At 40.3% G+C, this 18447-nt stretch overlaps 1 protein-coding gene across 1 annotated transcript in view; it reads right to left on the bottom strand.

Moving 5' to 3' along the window:
• SCUBE1 (signal peptide, CUB domain and EGF like domain containing 1) overlaps nucleotides 1–18447 on the bottom strand; it is a 188239-nt gene that overhangs the window by 15724 nt on the left and 154068 nt on the right. Inside the window, exons 10-14 of the mRNA XM_066183682.1 lie at nucleotides 10130–10246; nucleotides 8044–8166; nucleotides 4624–4743; nucleotides 3457–3549; nucleotides 1329–1445 (exon numbers count right to left, since the gene is read on the bottom strand). Coding sequence (XP_066039779.1) covers nucleotides 1329–1445; nucleotides 3457–3549; nucleotides 4624–4743; nucleotides 8044–8166; nucleotides 10130–10246 — 570 coding nt within the window. The remainder of the gene's footprint in view (nucleotides 1–1328; nucleotides 1446–3456; nucleotides 3550–4623; nucleotides 4744–8043; nucleotides 8167–10129; nucleotides 10247–18447) is intronic.

Here is an 18447-nt window from a genome sequence, read left to right as displayed (position 1 = left end):
CTATATCTGATAGCTAAACAAAGCAAGAGAGTCAATTTTATAAACCTATGAGAAAGCCAAGCATAGGCCTCTAAAAACTATCAGTGGGTATTCCATCTCTTTCAGAAGTGACAATCATCAGATAGCAAAGGCTTTAAAAGGCTTTGATTGTGAGGTTATGAAAATCTATTGGAAGGTTTTATCTGAGCAGGAATTGTAGTTTGCCACTGGTGATGGACTTTCCAGGTCAGGGAAGAGAGAGAAATTTGTAGCACTCAAGGCACCAGAAGGATTTCAAAACGAGGGTGTGGTTGTATGATGTAATCTTACTGTTAGACTCAGATTCAGATGACATAACAAATACAAAGCTAAGCAAGCAAAGGACAAGGAAATGCATCCAAGAAACACATTCCCATAGTGATTGTACGGACCAAAAAATTCAACTTCTCTGACTTTATAAATGAGTCTAATAATCGCATCTTATTCACAGGGTAAGCATCTTGATGACTAAGACTTGAGTCAGTACTAGAGATATAAATGTCTAGATTGCAGGGTAAAGATGAAATATGAGTCTATATTTTAAAAATGAAATCTTTAAACCATTCACTTTTTAAAAAATTTTTTACTCTTCTCTGTTTAGGGCTCATTTAAGAAAGATGTCTCACTTACTAGTGAAAGTGGTGGTAAGACAAATTCACAACAGAGAATGCATCACCAGTAGATCTTTGGTATAAGCCGCTAAGTTGCTTTAAGCAGCAGTATAACTTTTTTAATACCACATTTTTGTTAATTACACCTAAATCTTATAAACACGTTTTCTAATATCATAACTACTTGTCCTTTTATAACAAAAGGTCTAAGGCTGTGTAACATCAGATTTTCATAATAACCTTCCCTCTTGGGAGTTGTCTTTGGTGCTACAATAGGTTACTAATCCAGCATAAACCAAACAAAAAAATAGCTTTTGTTTTCTTTTAAAAACCTCATTTGGGAAAACCAAACCAAACCAAACCGACACTGTTTCACATAACTTTGTATTAGTCATAGTTTTTTCTCTCAGGGTATTTCTGCCATTATCAAGGCCAGAAAAAGGATCAGCTTAATTCCCAACTCATGTACTTCTGAACAAAGATTTTTCAAAGCAACTGGTGAGATTTTCAGCACCCAAATTCCAAACCCAAGGCACTGTTCAACCAGAGTAGAAACCTTGGCCTGAACTTAAATTCAGACCAAATATGAAAAACATTGATTTTTTTCCTGTCTGCAGTGTGAAAACAAAGCATGCAAATGAACAAGCAAACAAACAAACAAATTAAAGTGCTGTTTACATGCTGGAGGAAACCACCTACCTGAAACAGCCTGCTTCCCAGAATCTTTTGTTTTTTCTTTGCTCCGAGGCCGTAAATGGCATTTTGCATCTTTGATTTTAAAACGAGCTTTCTGCTTGATTGGAGGAGCTAGGGAATCTGTTGATGTAAAGTAAAAAAGCTACCACTGGGATGGAAACGAAACAAGATCTAGAACTTATTTCTAAAAACAGAATCAAAAGCCTTCTTGTGACTTAGAAAAGAGGCAGCCCAAGAATTACACAGGTTGTACAAGGGGGTCCATTTCCATAAGTTCATTTTTTAAAGTGAGTACCTTGTCTTGGACCCACACATATCAATGAATGTGCTAGTACCATGCTTGCTCTGCTCATCTTCTCAGATTTTGGGTGAATTTGTCTTTTACTATGAGAAAGAATAATTTCTATCTTTTTTTTTTCTTTTTCCTCTGAACTCTCTGACTGAATTCCCATGTTACTTGTAGTTCTCCTCCTGCTAGTGCCAGTAAGATCGATTTAGTGAAGCTGTGCTATTGGCAATTGAAAACCATCCAGAGGAGCTGTGTCTATTGCAGTCTGTGGCCTGCAAGCTCTATCTCTCAGCTTTAAACCCAAGGCAGGTTTCACAGTCTTGTTTTAAAGGCTGTTAAACAGTCAAGCTATGAGTAGAAGATGGAGCTGCTGGCTGATTTCCTCACAAAGTCCCAGGAGGAAAAGACTGGTCTGGCTGCTGTGGGTTGCTGGCTAGCCCTGCAGAAGGTGGAGGGTTGATCCCAGCTGATGCCACAGCGTGGGTGGGTCCCTCTTTCCTTGGTAGGGCTTTGCTGAATCGGGACTTTAGAGGTGGCCTGATCCTGTGGCACGAGCAGACACCTCAGCTACCAGGCTGTGTCACTCCACAGCACTGTACCTCCTAGCATATCCCAAATATATAAGAAATACATGGCTGGAGAACTGAAAAATGGGAGAGAAGTACAGCAGGTATGTGTAAGGTGGGCTGACTCTTCCCACTGCTGGATATTGTTTCAGCTGTTTCTACTTTTGCCAGGCTTCAAGGTGGGTTTTGCTTTTTTTTTTTTCTTTTCTTTTTCTTTTTTTTAAATGCTATCAGCTTTCATGAACATTTGAAATGTCTCTGCAAAAACAGTCTAGCCATTTTTGAGAAAAAGATGAATGAAATGCAGTATTTTCTCACAGAAGTCTCAGAACCTTTTTATGGGAGGATAACCTTTTATCCTTGCAGTAGGAGAGTCTGCTCCTGTGGAAGGACTTTACAGGTGAGGGTTAGGACCCGCCCTTGTGCTATTGCTGAGTCCCACTGGCTCACTCCTGAGCCTGGGAAAAAGTCACAGTTTGATATTCTCACTATTGCCTTGCTAGACTATGGGAAGTAAATAATTCTAAATATTAGTCCTTATTGAACATATCTCAAACCTGCAGCACTCCCACACTGACCCACCAACACAACACTACAGCTCCACACACCCCAGCCTCAAGGAGAGGCTGCAGAAAAAGAGTGTGTGCATAAGGGAACGTTGGCTACCTTTGATGCCTAAAGATTTTTGCTTTTTATACATTTTCAATATATTTGTAGCTTTGTAGACTGTTTATACATGGTTATATAGCTCCTGGTCATTTTCTTACCCTTTCTCTTAGATTTTAGAATAAGCTAACCCTACTAACACATACTTGGAAATCTGTTTAGCCTTATTCTCAAGAAGAGAATTCCTGACAAGGACATCTTATTTTCAACCAGAACTTAAGAGACATAACAAGAGAATAGGGCAAATAAGCTCCAAGGGGGCTGACCCATGGGTGGGTTACTGCGGTAACTACTGGATGTCCCACCCAGATATACTAATTAATTAACCTTATAGAATGACAGAAATCCTGTACCACACATGCACAGAGCCGTATTTTGTGCACTTGAAAGCTTTCATTGAAGAATTGCTTTTTTATCTTACCACTTTATTGCAAGAATTACGTTTTTATCTTACCACTTTAACTCTGTGGCAAGGTTTTCCCTTTTGTTGTTAGGCAACACCTTAACCCTTGGCTTACTAAACGAACAACCTGATGTCCTGCAATGCCCCGAGGTCCATTCCCTCCCTCCCTGGGCTCAGGAGAAGGGGGGCAAGCAGGGCAGCACCCACCTGAGCAGCTGGGCAGGGTGGAGTTGCGCCTGGGCTGCGCCTTGCCGTGCTGCATGGGGACACCGCAGCTCAGTGTGTAGCTGTTCTCCGAGTCTGGGGGACAGAACACAGTCAGCACACGGGCAGCAGCCTCACACAGCACATGCTCGATGCTTAAACTTCTCCATGTTGCTAAAGAGACACTTTAAGAGCTGAACTTGGATTTTAAGTGGCTGAAAGACTTTGCTAAATGCTTTAACACTTTACCGTGTTGACTACAAGGTTTGTTTCTTCCAGCACTGAAATGATACATTTCATAAGTGATTTGGCAGAAGGTTAGCTGTGCACAAGTTTAAAACATTTTGTGTTTGTCCATGGCAAGGTCCTTCTGCTTTGATCATCCCTGTAATTTAGAAAATAAACCATGTACTTTCATAATAATTGTAGCTTCAGGCTCCAACAGAACTTACTGGCAGAAATAGAGATGGTATACTTACAACCACAACAGTGTCTACATATTACAGAGATAAAACTGTGTCCTGGTGCTTACAAATTACAGAAATGCACAGTTCTAGTAATCTCTACTAAACTGAAAATAAAATGTGAATAAAATGTTAGCTCAACTGTATATAATGCCAAGACTAAATGTGAAAAGTAGACACCCAAAAATAGTCCTGTGCCAGAACATCTGTTAAAAAGCAGCAGCAATCCCTGCCTCCTTCCCTGCGAAACTGTGAAGATGAAAACTACAAGTAGCAAATGATAAAAAAAAAAGGAGGGAGGGGAACAAAATGCCCAATTTGTGATAAATAATACTCAGCTGGACTGAGAGACACATCCACCTTATCCAGGATTGTGCATAAAAAAAAAAGGTATATATTGAATTGCTGTGACAAAAGGGAGGGCAAGAATGAACAGTTGATTTCAGTGAATTCCTGTTACTTTTTAATACAAACTTTTTGTTAGAATTTTTCCACTCTCGCAACTGACATCTCAAATTAAACAATGAAGGACCAAACTTCTCATGTGCAGTTGACAATCAGCTCTTCTTGATTTAAGTTATAATGAAGTTTTGCTCATCTACTGTTGTCCATAACAAAAAATGAATGCAAGAATCATGAATACATTAACAGAGAAGAGTCAACAAGTCACATCCTAGACATAAGAGGACAAATACTTTATACAAACCTGGAACAAAAAGAGTATTGGATGGGCATGACAGGAAGCAGCTCTCTATGCCTCCTGTTTTACTGCACACTAGCTGAGCCTTGGGAGCTGGTTTGGCATTTGGGAGACATTTCACCATCTCTGAGGAGAACAAGATAAATAAATGTAAAACAATCAGGCACTGCCTGACCCAGAACCTTGTGTGCTCACTTGGATACAACGGCGAGAAAAGGCAGGAAGTGTCAAAAAACAGAATGACAGAAGTATTCCTGAAACAAGCACATATTAAGGGAGAGCATCTGGACTGGGATGTTGAGCTTGTACTTGAAAATGAAACTTCTTCACATTTTCAGACCTAAACTCTAGATCAGTCTTTCTCTCCTGTCCTCCACTTGGGGATCTTTGCTACAAACACAATTCTGTGTGCACATCTTGATCTCTGAAGCCACAGGTAACACTAATCACCTGAGATGTCCTTTCTCTGATTTGGAGGCACAGCTCTCTGATATTACAGACCAACTACACACTGTGCACAATGGTCTGTTTACTTAGATGACCACTAAAATTGCATTTTTTGTTCTCTAACTCCCACTGACTTTTTAACTTTAGCTCCATGCTCTAGCTTCTGGAGCTAGAAGACTTCCCAGCCAGGCAGAGGTGAGGCAGGAGATGCTAGGATGGAGATGGATAGTCCTGCTGGCCCTTTCAGACACTGCTGAAATGCCCCAAACAGTGCTAGAAGGGACCCTGTGACACCCACAGAGATCACAGAGCCATTTCTCATCAGTGCCTAGAGCAGGAGGTACACTGCAGCTCATGTGAAGGAAAAATCCAGCTTCTCCTCTTGGCTTCATGGCAGGATGAAGACAGAGCACCCTGCAGGTCTCACAAGTGACTCTTCATACTTGGGTAAGGTAGTGCTTGTGTTTCACTGAAAACACATGAAGTTGTTAATTGTTGGAGCAGTCTCTGTGCTTCATCCTGAGAAGATGGCATGACACCGATAATCATAAACCTGCATTCATTTTAATTTGCCATCTTTTTGGATTGAAGAATTACTTAAGTAGATCTTTTCCCCCATAAATGACAAGGTTCATTCTTGGCTGCAGCTGGCAAATGCCATCACAAGCCTCACTGCTTCCCTCCTTTCCCCAGAGGGTTCCCCTCTGCACTGACTGCTGACCAAGTGCAGCTGGGCACCTCTTCAAGCAGTTTTTTCACGCTGCAGCAGCTACTTAAATCTAGCCAGGTGGCTTTGGGCAGTTCTTGCTTCAGCCCCATAGAAATGCTGTTTCAGGTACATGATTTTTCTCCAACTGTTTCCTGCTACTTCTTCCAAATCTGCTCACCTTACAAGACAGGTTTGGCTGACATTTGTTTTTCTCACTGCTGACTGTGGTACTTTAAATGTCATTTTTCCTATCTGTTAACTTGCCAGCAGACCACACTGAGGCAGGGGTTGCTTCTGACACCAGAGCTGTAGCAGCTAGACTGGTTTGGGTCTACCAGGGCTTCGGAAAAGCCCAGTCAAGCCATCATGAAACCAAGCAGTTCCAAAGCAGTAGCTGGAATGAGTGTTGCCTGACTTGGCTTGAGTGCAGAGGAGGAGTCCCAGTAGCCTCCAGCTGGTTTGTATTCCTGGTCTCACTGGTCATTAAATATAAATATATACAAGTCCCATAAACATGCCTGCTGTTCGCATCTCAGATATGGGAATAATTATCCTCCACTTATCTCCCTCCTAAGTCTTCTATGTTGCTCTGGTGATGTCTTTAAAGAAAATATTTCCTTGGACTGAGGAGGCAACAAAGCACAAAGTGCCATTGCTGAGCAAAAGAAGGTTTTGTTACTGCAAATGTCTCCAAATCACGTGGCATTCAGGACCACTAAATATAATTCTTCCACTTTTTACTGTGCTTTTGTAACAGTTTAGAATATAGTTTCCTCTCAAAAATGTTGGCAATAAAGGCAGGCGATCAGCAGGGAGGTGATGCTCACTTTAAGCCTCTCTGAAGTCACCAAATATTAGAGTGTGTATCAATAGACAAGGGTGTTCTATTTCCATCTTCCAGCTGAGCATTATAAATAATGAGGAGAAATTTACAACCAGAAAAATATTTTCAATACAGCCTCTTACCAACATTCTTAGGCTGACAGGGAATCTAGCACAAGTAGTCTAACTTCATACCAGATCTCCAAAAATTTTAGTCCCAGCAGCTAACTTACAAAATGCTTTCCAGATGAATAACTGGTATATGGCAAGGGAGACCTAGTGGATAATTAAAACCACAGTGCCATTCTTGCACTTGTTATTTCTTGCTGTCACGATGCTTAGTTTTCTAGATAGCAGGGAAGATAAGAGACAGACAAATAAGCAGGAAAGTGAAGCACTTAATTGTGCTTAGGAAGAACATAGAGGCAGAGGCTGGAATTCAGCACGAGACTCTCACTCCCCACCCCACCTTGGTGATAAAGTGCTTTCCATACTGCTGTATCCACGTAAAAAATGCCACAACTGCATGATCACATGAGGCCAGTGCAGTGCTCTCTACTCCAGATTAAGCAGTGCTTTCTCTCTGTATGTGCAGAGATTCCCTGAAGGGAGATCTCCCTTTTTCTTCTGTCTTGCTCCCAGTTAGGTATTAGGCATCATCCCCAAATGTGCCTATGAGAAGTTATTTGTGGTTAAAAAATTTGGCCATGAAAATCCCCAGGTATGCCATTCTCATTAAAAATGAAAAACCAGAATTAAAATATCCCAGAAAACACTTTGGCTGTAGCCATGGCCAAGATTTGCTGTACTTCAAATAATACTCAGAAAAAGAAGCAATCTATTTAAAGGATACAGAAATTCAGGTCTGCCACAAAGTGGCACTAGCAGCAAGTGCCAAATTTTTTCTGGTCTCAGGATTTGTGCTCATTGTGATTAATACTTTTGACACAGCTAGTGTCAGTATTTTATATGAAGCAGGACACCTTTAGAGATAACTTGAAAAAGTGGGGTATGGTTCTGTGAATGTAGGTGTTATGTCCTACCATGTCCTACTTGTAAAAAGTTAAATATTTTGAATATTCTAAATTAGTGTTAGAGGTAAGAGTTATAGCTGCCATTACAGAGATGGGAAGAGGGCTAATTAAGGACAAAAGTATAAAGTACTTAAGATAATAATAACACTTAGATTTCTGTGAATGGACTCACAAACTTAAAAAAACATTCCACACAAATAAAATCCAACATATTGTTCATTCACTAATCAAACTACAGTTGTATCCTAGCCCATGGAGCTCCACAGGACCAGGTGTCATCTGAGTTTATAAAATTAATTTGGGGATCTAGATCCTGAAAATGCAGCCTTTCTCGAACAAAACCACGGGCTTTTGCACCCTCCTGGAGAACGGGGGCCTCACCACAGTCACCTCTGAGTCACACTTCACACTTACCAACGCAGTCCTTTTTATTCCAATGCAGTTTCTTTCCAGGTGGGCAGATACACTCATAGCTCCCCATGGTATTAAGACACCCAAAATCACAGCTACCATTGCTGATGCTGCATTCATCAATATCTGAAAACACATTTAAAGTTGTGAAGAGTCTTAATCATGTGTACATAGATATAACTGGGCATTAAGATATGACGTGCACAAAGAAACCTATTTCTACTGTATCTTTTACACTTGAGTCCATATAAACATGTATATAGACAGACAGTGCCAAACAACTTCAGTGCACATTGCATGTCTTTGTCCTTAAACTGTACAGCATTTGATACAGTTTACTTGCCAGGACCAGTTACACTGAAATTCTTGGAAGTACTCACAAGATACGAAACATGCTCCAAAGTCTCTGCAGCATCTGGACAATAATGCATTATATAGAAAAATGGCATAAACCTCTGTAAGATTACATCACTTCTGTAAAACAAGGAGATAAATTCTCTACAGTGATTCCCAGAGTTTCTTTTAGAAGTTCAGGTGAAGGAGGAAATGATGCTTTTGAAAGAAACTAAGCAGTTGAAGTGTAGTTGAGACTTCTACTCCTTGAATGAAAATAAAAGGTAAAGCTTGCAAGAAAGTGAAGAAATTATTGTATATGTTATTACTAATATTCCAGAAAATCTTTCAACTTTTGGTACATTAGAAAAGTATTTAGCCAGTATGAATTCCTTCTTTTTTAATCCATGCTTTCAGCGTTCATATACTCGTGTCGACAAGGTCAATCTCTCATCTCCTCTCTTCCCACCACCAGAAAGAACATTTATTTATTTATTGAGCTTAAATGACATCGAATCAATAGGAGATACACAGAATTGCTACTGCTCTGGCTCACAGGTAGACCTCAAAATTAAGCATGCAAGGACTAAAATTAATGACAGGCCTAAGAGGAAAAACTTGCGGCCTGGACAAGTCTGAATTCAGAGTTGTGATTTTGTATCTGCTCATAATAGAAAAATGCAGGTTTGGATCTGATCAAGTTTTTGCTCTAAGTTCAGCATTGAGTATTTCCAGTTAGAGTTTTAGTCCTTCTTGAGTCTTACTGAAAAGACTGAAGCTGAACTGAGACTGAAGGGTATTTAAAGACTGAGGCAGAACCCCAAACTTTGAGGCTTTCCCTAAATGAGTACATTAAGTCATCAAGGAATTAACAATGAAACTGAAGATCAGTCTCTCCACACCTCACATAACACAGGTCCCAAAAACTTTTGGACTCTGAATTTGCTTTCACAACTGCGTTCAAAGGAGTTTGTTCCCAAATTGCTTCCTTAGATGGACTCTTATTCACTTCCTGCCTGCCCCTACTCTTACCATGAATTCATGCGATACTTCTCCATAAAACAGAGACCAGCATACACCTCCTACACCTTTCTCCCAAAAAAGAAGCCATACAGGGATACCATTAACAGTATCTCATGCTGACATTACAAAATCAGATGAACTCAGCCGTCAGAAGTGAGGGGCCAGCATCTGTTTCTGCTACATCAGCTGAACCTCTAATTTCGTCATCGTGGTAATGCTGCACTTCAAAAATACCCCTCTCCTCGATAATGAAACATTACAGCACCAATTCTTTCCAGTCAAACATTCAAAAAGGTTGAAAGCAGGTGCCCAGAAAATGGGAAGAAGATCCACCACAGCCTTCTGTTAAGCATTTCACAGCCAGATTATGTCACAGACTGGTAAATGCCAACAGAGCCAAAATACATAAACCTTGCGAAATGGACATCTTTCCCCTATTCTCTTTGTTGCCTATCATCTGAAGCCTCCCTACAGCTGTGAGTAACCTCACTCCTGTGGAAGTTATGATCAAAAAATGGTGGGACATTGGTTTTTACTTGTGTTTTTCTCTTGGGAATGCTTCAGCAAATTTGAGATACTGAAATTATAGTCACATCCAGCTCATGATACTTTATTTTGATGTTATGTCTTTATCATTTTGAGCTATAAAACCTTAATCTAAAAGAATGTGTGGCTCTGTAAATAGTTCACAAAGCAAACAAACACACATAGAAGCAAAACTCAGTTTCCAAACCTCCACAGTGCGTCAGTCCGTACAAGGTGTAGCCTTTGTGGCAGAGACACTCAAAGCTTCCAGGGTAGTTGATACAGGTGTGGTCACAGGTCCGTTCAAAGGAACACTCATCTATATCTGAATTAATAGAAAAAGCATTAGGAAATTAGATTTAATCAGGTTACACTGAATGACTGGATTTTCTCACTGCGTTGCAACATCTTGTTACTGATAAAGTATCATTTACCAACCCACGTAAAATCTGAAAGAAATATCATTCTCATTCCTCTAGTGCCTTGTAAAGAAAATACTTACAGGTACATGAAGAAGGACAAGAAGAGAGATAATGTGGTAAAACCCGAGGAAGATTGTATTATGTACGTTCCCCATTAGATGGCAACCTTTAACTTCTGATCACAGTGACCCAGCAGGGCTAGGCGAGTACAGAGTTTCTGGGGAAGTTAGTGGTACAATGCAAAAAAGGTTTAGGTTGAATCAAACAATTCCCTCTTCCACTGACCAATATGCTGACATCTTGCCCACCAGGACTGGGGGTTGCTCCCAGACTTCTGCTCTGCCTTACAAGACTATACTACACACTTGCAGAGGTTAAGCAAAACACTACCAGAGAATAAGCCAGCATAAGGAATGAACAGGCTGCACCTAGCACAGAAAATATTAGTCCAAAGCCCATATTGTACCAAACTCAAGGAAATATGACCTCTTCCCCTTAAAAGAAGTCAGGCATCTCTAATTATCACTGCTCAGCAATATGAAACCCTGGCTTACACACTTCTTCCATCCAGCAGGCCATGAAAAAAAAAAAACCAACCCAAAACAACCAAGAGCACTTGCTTCCAGGATAGTACAAAGGCTTTGCTGAGCAGGTGCTGTGGAGATTAATTTGACAGCAGTCCTGACAAAATGGACTTGCTGAAAACATTAAAGATACCTTAAACAGCAATCTGTGCAAAATAACACTTTTGAATTAATTTTATTGGGTTTTTTAAAAAATAAATTATCTTCAGTGATTAATTTTTCTGCTTATAATAGGTCAGAAAATTGAATGCAATGACATTATTTGAAAGTGGTCATTTCAACAAATTTCATTCCTCCAATGTTCCTGAGTTATAAATGAATGGAACAGTAGTCCTATGACAGTTTCCACCCTTTCTAGAGCTACTTTTTAAGAACAAAACCTGAACAACACCATTACAAAATGTAACTTAGACGTTCATATTGTAAATTCTTGGAAAGCTGTTGGTGTTTTAAAAAAATTGAAAACTCACCCTACTTCAGGGTATTCTACCCAATTCCTATATCCAAGTATTATTTACACAGTTTGACATTTAATGAAACATTATAAGTCTCATTCTGTTACTATAAATGCAAATACTTACCTTCCAGAACTATAAAATTAAGATTTCCTGTACGTGTACACAACCCCAAATCTGTGTGAGAGTTTATGCACAAATTTAGAATGACACAAAGAGCTGTATTTTATATGACCTCCAACTTTAAATGTTTCAAAACATTTACACAAAAGCTATTTCACAATGTGGGAAGCAACTGTTCAGGCAAATGCGTAAAACAAAATGAAATAAACATGATGAACAGAAATCTGTGCTATCCAGTTTTATGTGTGCATCACAATCACTTTCTATGATCAAGTCACAAAAATATGACAACTGAGATTTTTCTCTTTCTTACATCTATTTAATTTTTAATGCATTTTTTATCCATTTTAAAATATCATCATTTGAGTTCTGAAAGTAATTTCTTTTTAAGGGTTCCTTTATGGTCTTGGAAATGTGCAGCTTTTGAATACACATAAATGGCAAGCTGTTTCAGCTTTCTCTAAATAAATACACAAAGTGAAATCATTTGGGAATGAACACGGCAGCCATAGTTTAAAGGACTTTTAACGCTTAAGAAGCCAAATCATACATCATAGTTTCATTCATGTGTAACCTCATTTGCTATGTGGAATTACAAGAAATTTACAAAAGCAGCTCATTTTCTGGCCTCTGACTTACCTTGGGAGTCTCTTTTTCAAAACCAATTTTCTATTGCTCAACAGAGATCTCATCCTGCACTAGTTTAGTCCATTGTGTTTATGCACTGCTTTCACATGCAGCACCTTGTGTGGCTCAATATATGTCTTATTTTTCTTCACATTAAGGAGGATGCACTTCCCCATTTGCCTGTGGAAGAACAGTCTGCCTGATGACGTGACCACTGCTTGCCAAGTAACTGGCACTCAGGATGGCCAAAAGCATTTCTACTCCGTAGCTTTTTCACCCTTTAAACCCCTCATCCCCCTTCCTGCTGCTGCTCTCAGAAATTCAGTCTGCTGAATTCAGCATCCTGCTCTGGCTGCTGGAACAAGGGAAGCCCCCGCGCAGGTTCCCCTGGCTGAGCCTCAGCCTCGGCTGCTCCTGCCTGAGGAGGGCAGGGAGGGACCCAGCTTTCTGCAGAGCCCTGTCTGCACAATCACCAGCCCCCTGAGGAATTCAGCACTTGTCATAGAAAAGGCAAAAATATGCACCACATACTCTTCATTACAAGAAGCCAGTGGTGTGATACAGGATGCTGAAATCCTCTCTGTTTTGTGTTTGTTTCAGAGCACTCTGAAATCTGTGCTCTGGATGCTGTCATCCCTGGGCTCCCAGGAACTTGGAAGCTGGCCCTCACACCTCTGTGGTGCTTCACAACACCTCTCCATATTTAGCCTGGAAGGATGTACTTATTTCCCACCACCCTCATGACACAGGTGTATCTCACAAGATACCACGGAGTTGGGAATTTGACCTTCACAGCCCCGGGTTTCAAATCCTGCTTTATCACAACAATAGGGAACAAACGTGGGCATCTAAACCCTGCCTCCTCTGTACAGGCAACACTACAAAAGCTGGTAGCCTCATGTACCGAAGAGAAGTCAAAAATTACAAAAGCAGAGACGTGGCAGGTTACAGTCTCGCCCCCACCCCCATGTACACACTCAAACACACAAACAGTTTTGTATTGTGTTGCTCTGAATTTTCCCCCTCCCACACCTCAAAATAAATACTTATAAATTAACTTCCTGGGTCTGAGATTCTCTCAAAATGATTTAAAGTTGTTTGAGGATGAAGAGTCAAAATGTTTTGAGGAAATGTGCTGTAAAACTTCAGCTTAAGGTTGAAGTTTGTACTCAATATTTGGGTGCATTTGGCATAAATTCACATGTAGTCCAAGCTGTCTCTGAACATTCCGGATCTGCTAATGCACTTATCTGACATCAAACATATTTTTTAAACTTTCACTTAGCCAAAAATTCATGCCACATTCACCACTACAATCAGCATAGGTGACTGTGTCATTTCAGTATATTAAGAGGTGTCTTCACAGCTGAGCTGTTTGAAGCTTGCAGGGACTATGGGGCTAAATTCACTGCTGGTAGCACATGATTAGTTTCCTGCTGTTTTTTTTTAGGAATACTAATGACACATATAAAATCTTAAGAAAGGAGCTCCCTACTCCACAGCAGACCCAGTGGAAGTGCCAAATTCAGAGGTTGGAGCAGGTGACCTCCAAAGGTCCCTTCCAAGCTCCACCATGGATTCATGGGCATGCTGGCAGTGCCAGACTTCTCTTTATGGTGTCCTGTGCTACTGACAGCTCTCCTTCCAGCCTGTTTCCATGACATCAAGGCATCATCTCAGGCTGAATAAAGTCAAATATCTCTTCCAGCAATCCATGTTCTCACCTCCAAAGAGAATGTTTGAACAGAGAAAGCACTCCTTATTTTTTCCCTAGAAGGGAATCAACTGGAAGAGATTGCTCAATGGTTTAATAAAAGAGCAGGATTTCCCTGGGGTTTTGAGGGAAGCAATTTTTGGCAGTGGTGGCCATGCTTGATAATATTAGTTTGGCTAGGTTCCTATTATTTCAAGTCAGCAATTGGATTTTATTGATTTTTCAATAATATGTAGCTTTTTTTTTTTTTTTTTTTTTTTTTTTTTTTTTTAAGTTCAGGCTTTCCCATGTTAAATGATCCCATAATGATCTTTATTTTTCTTGAATGTAAAGTTTTTTAGTGGGTGTCAGATTGTCAGTACTGTAAAGTAAATTCCTCTATCTCCAGAAGGGAGCTACCAGAGATCAAATTTCTTCTAAGTTTCCTCAAACAGATGTGTCTCAAAGGTGACCTGAGGGAGCAGGGAATAAAGCAGCTCATTTTCCATGCTCATTCAAGTCCCTGCTCTTTCCACTGGTGCTGCCACTAGACTCCCAATTACAGTAGCACCAATTGTTCTGAGGTTTGTGTGATGTGGACACTGACTCATTTGTGGATGTGGAGTGCAGGGCACCCAGGAGCCATCACACAGCAGAGAGTTTTGCTAAGCCTGAACCCGAGCTGGATTCTGACCAGCAGCTCTGAAGTGAAAGGCTCCTTTCTGTACTCTGTTTCCAGCCCTCAGACACAGTACCCTGTACTCCTGATTGTCATCAGTCTAAAATAAATTTCAGAGTGGTTAAAAGGTACCAATGATCAGGAAATCAAAGTGTAAAGCAAGACATTTTCAAAAAAGCATCAGCATTACAAGCAAGCAGCTCAGCACCAGACATACAGAGGTGAAACTGGTGAATCCTGCTGGATTTAGAGATGTTTTAGGACTGCAAACTGATGCAGGAACTGCTGTGACTCCCTGACAGAATGTACATGTGCAAAACACACTTGCACAGAGGTGCAATTTGAGGGTTGTGGTTATAGAACTGAAGAAGTCAATGCCCAATTTCCCATTAAAAATCTGCTTCAAAAATGAAGACTTCCCGTCTCTGTTTTCCTTAATGTAAGTTTGTTACAACCTAATGTTTACATTCTAATGTTACAATAGAATTGTTACATTTTGTTACAACTAATAATGTAAGAATAAGTGAAGAAATTGTTTAGAGAAAAGTAATGGTCATCTCAACAGCTTTTCCCTGAGACATAGATTAAGTAGCCAGGTCAATTTATGAAACTGGAAGCATTCTTCCAAAACACAGGTCATATATCGTAACTGCATAAGAATTTAGTCTTAACCCTGGAGCATTTTTCACCTGATCTGAAAATAAAAGTGGCAAGGAGAGATCAGTGTTATTTGGTGGTGCTATTTGTGCTACAGAGAACAAGACAGGAGTGGCTCAAAGACAATCAACAAAAGCTATAACAGGCATGGGGAACAGAGGGGAGACTGTGAAGATTCTGGACACCGTAAGCAAAGAACCCATCTTATATTTGTATTTGTATGTGAGGTGAGACATGAAACATGCACTAGATTACTGCGTATTTGCCAAATAGATGAATTAAATTTACATGTACTATTTCAAATAGAAGTAAAACAGAAAAGTATTTTTTATTTAGAAATGGAATGTACAATAAAAATAAAAGGAAATATCTATCTCTACTATCAACTTCTTCATCAGTAGGAGTGACTGATGACACCATGAATGCTGGTACATCAGCCAAAAATTGTCATTTTTGATATTACAGCAATACTTTAAAGTGCAATTACAGCTTTGAGTCCATACAGTCCCAATCCTCCCTGTAAGCTTAGGCATACCTTGGTTATGGCAGCAAAGATTTTTATCTACCTCAAACCTTCTGCCCAGGCTGCTATGAAGAATATCCACAGCAACGAAATCTGTGGGTTTCAGATTCAGGCATTGGAGGGGGTTGAGCCCCGGGCTGGGAGCAGTGGCCCCAGTCTCCCAGTGCAGTGGGCACAGCAGAGCCACTCTCAGGGCGCTGGGGTTATCTCCTATAACAAGGCCATATTCTCCTCATGCAAAGGCCCACAAGATGTAGCTCTGTCTTCTCCATCTCACACAGCCCTGGTTTATTTTTAACCCCCAAGCCAAATGCCGACTCAGTATGGAGCACCCCAGGCCAGGCACACAAGCCAAACTCAAAGTTAGTCAGAATGTTTTGTGTTCACCTTTCTCAGCTTCCAAGTTATCGGCTCCTCTGAGAAACAGAGCCTTTCCTTGTTCTCATTCATTAAGCACACATACATAGAAACTCTAAAGAAGTGTTACATGATGTTTTTAAAATAAACACTAATGCTTTTTTTGTATGTATTTTGGCTGAAAGTTCTATTCTGTCTTCTCCTCCCCCCACCTCCAATTTCTGCGGGGAACTGATACCACCCATGTAATGTTGTTCACCTCACAGCCGAGCCAGCCCGGTTTCCAACAATATTTGACAGACATTAAGGGAAACCACATATCTTAATCTGAGTGGTTGCTGGACCATAGGGAGTCATGATTCAAGCTATGTTCCCCAACAAAAGGTGGTTTAAATTCCATGCTGGGAAGGCATTGTTTTGCTACAGCAGCCGTGTGATGGGGTTTCCACCACATCTCAGGTTTTTTGATCCACAGTGACTTAGCCCTGTTCGCAGTTAGTAAAAATGCATCCTCCACGTGAGAACGTAGCTCTCTAACACATGGCCAACCCTGACCAGGAGGAATGGCTTACAGCTAACTTCTCCTTAAGTTTCAAAGCCTACAATAATAAAACCAACGAAAAGGAAGCAGGGAAAGATGTAGTAATGTACAAATCTTCTACTTCATTACCTTCCCACTGAGTGCTTCTGGAGCAGGCTAACACAAAGGGGGAAAAACCAGCCATAACCCCAGGCCTTTAAAAGTAATTGAAAACCCATACCCATTTAGACTTCCCACTGCACTACTGAGCTGCAATCAAGTCATCTTGCTGCTGAGACTTAATTGTTAATAACATACCTAATGACCTGCAGAAAAGAAACAGATCTGGCATTAATTGCTGTAACTTTTAATGGGAAGTTGAGTGCCCAGGTAGCACAGGCTCATCTTGTATTTCAGAAATTTGAGGGGGAAACTGTCCATTATGACTAATGTTGACTTGGACCAAAGCATTTATTTATTTAAGAACTTTATTGCTCACAGTTAAGTATGTGATTAGTGAAGACCAAATGTAACCCACTAATCAGGGACTGAAAGACTTCTGAAGGAAATTGATTCTGTTCACAAGGAAATGTGCTTTTTATTAGAGATGATTCGTTAGAATGCAAAGAAGTAGTAAAACAAATAAATGTATATAAGCAGCAAAAGAAACCTGCAATATATGTTTGAGACAGAGGCAATAAATAATTAGAAACCTGTGACTTATTATATAAGCATCCCACTGAGGGGGTATTTCAAGGATTTAGCAGTACATGACGAAGTGACTGCTACTCAGCTTCAGGAATAGGCACACAGTATAAAGCTGTACTAAAGACAAATGTTTATAATCTACCTAATTCTCACAGCCTCAGGATCCTGTCTGTATGTTTTTATTCAGTATATTGAAATCCTGGAAACAGCTTGCTTTCATCTTTCTCCCAGCTTATCTGTACCCACCGCAAGTCCAATAACTCCCTATCTCTGCTCCTGGGGCTGTTACTCTTAGGACAGGCCACATCTTTCTCTGTCTTCATACAGTACCAAATGCACTATGAACACTCTGGTATTCATATAGCTCTGGTGCAAGTGCAGTTTAGGGAGCCACAGCTGTCTCTGTTGCTTATTATTTTGGTCTGACCAATTTAGATGCTCTCATTTTGCTCTAAGGAATATCTGGACTTCACTGACTTCTCCTTTTGCTGTGTGTTCTCACACTTCTGCTACATGTCTGAAATTGAATAATATCTTTCAAGACATAATCCAGAAACTGGATGTTTATTTTGACAGAATGAGGATATTTAATGCCAACATTAAATACTCATTTAGTCCAACCTCCTGTACTTAAGCAGCCTCCAGCATTTTGCTTGGTAAACTCCAAAAGCATCCCTGTCCCAGAAGGGACTGTCTAGGTGTTTTCCTGAACAGATCCCTTAATCTTCTCCATCAGTTTAACTTTCAGAGTTCAAATTGGTATGATCCTTTTTAACTGCGGAATTTTGTAAAGGCTGAATAATTTATCTTAGAAAGTGCAATGCATACCTGATCCTTTCAGGAATAAGCAGGTATCTCCTTTTAGATTTCTCACATTATTTTCTTGGGCCTGAGGTTACACTCAATAGAGCAGGAATGATTCCAACTAAGCAGTTCCCTTGGGCTGGCTGGCTGCCTCCACTAATTCCTGTGAATTCACCTCAGTTCAAAAGACAGCAATCTTTCATTGGCCCCTTCAGTGTTAGAGGAACTTCAGCAGGCAGATCCTTCTTTGATGCTAAGGACCAAGGGGAGCACTCTTCACCCAGCAAACTCATCACCCCCATTAACATCACAGCAACTGGTTTCCCATTATTTACCTAGACGTTAAAGCAAAGGGAACTGCTTTTAGGAAGAAC

Source organism: Chamaea fasciata, unplaced genomic scaffold, assembly GCF_029207755.1.
Source record: "Chamaea fasciata isolate MVZ Bird 193981 ecotype frontalis unplaced genomic scaffold, bChaFas1.0.hap1 SCAF_5, whole genome shotgun sequence".
Classification (NCBI taxonomy): Eukaryota; Metazoa; Chordata; class Aves; order Passeriformes; family Sylviidae; genus Chamaea; species Chamaea fasciata.
This window is presented reverse-complemented; position numbering and strand designations above follow the sequence as displayed.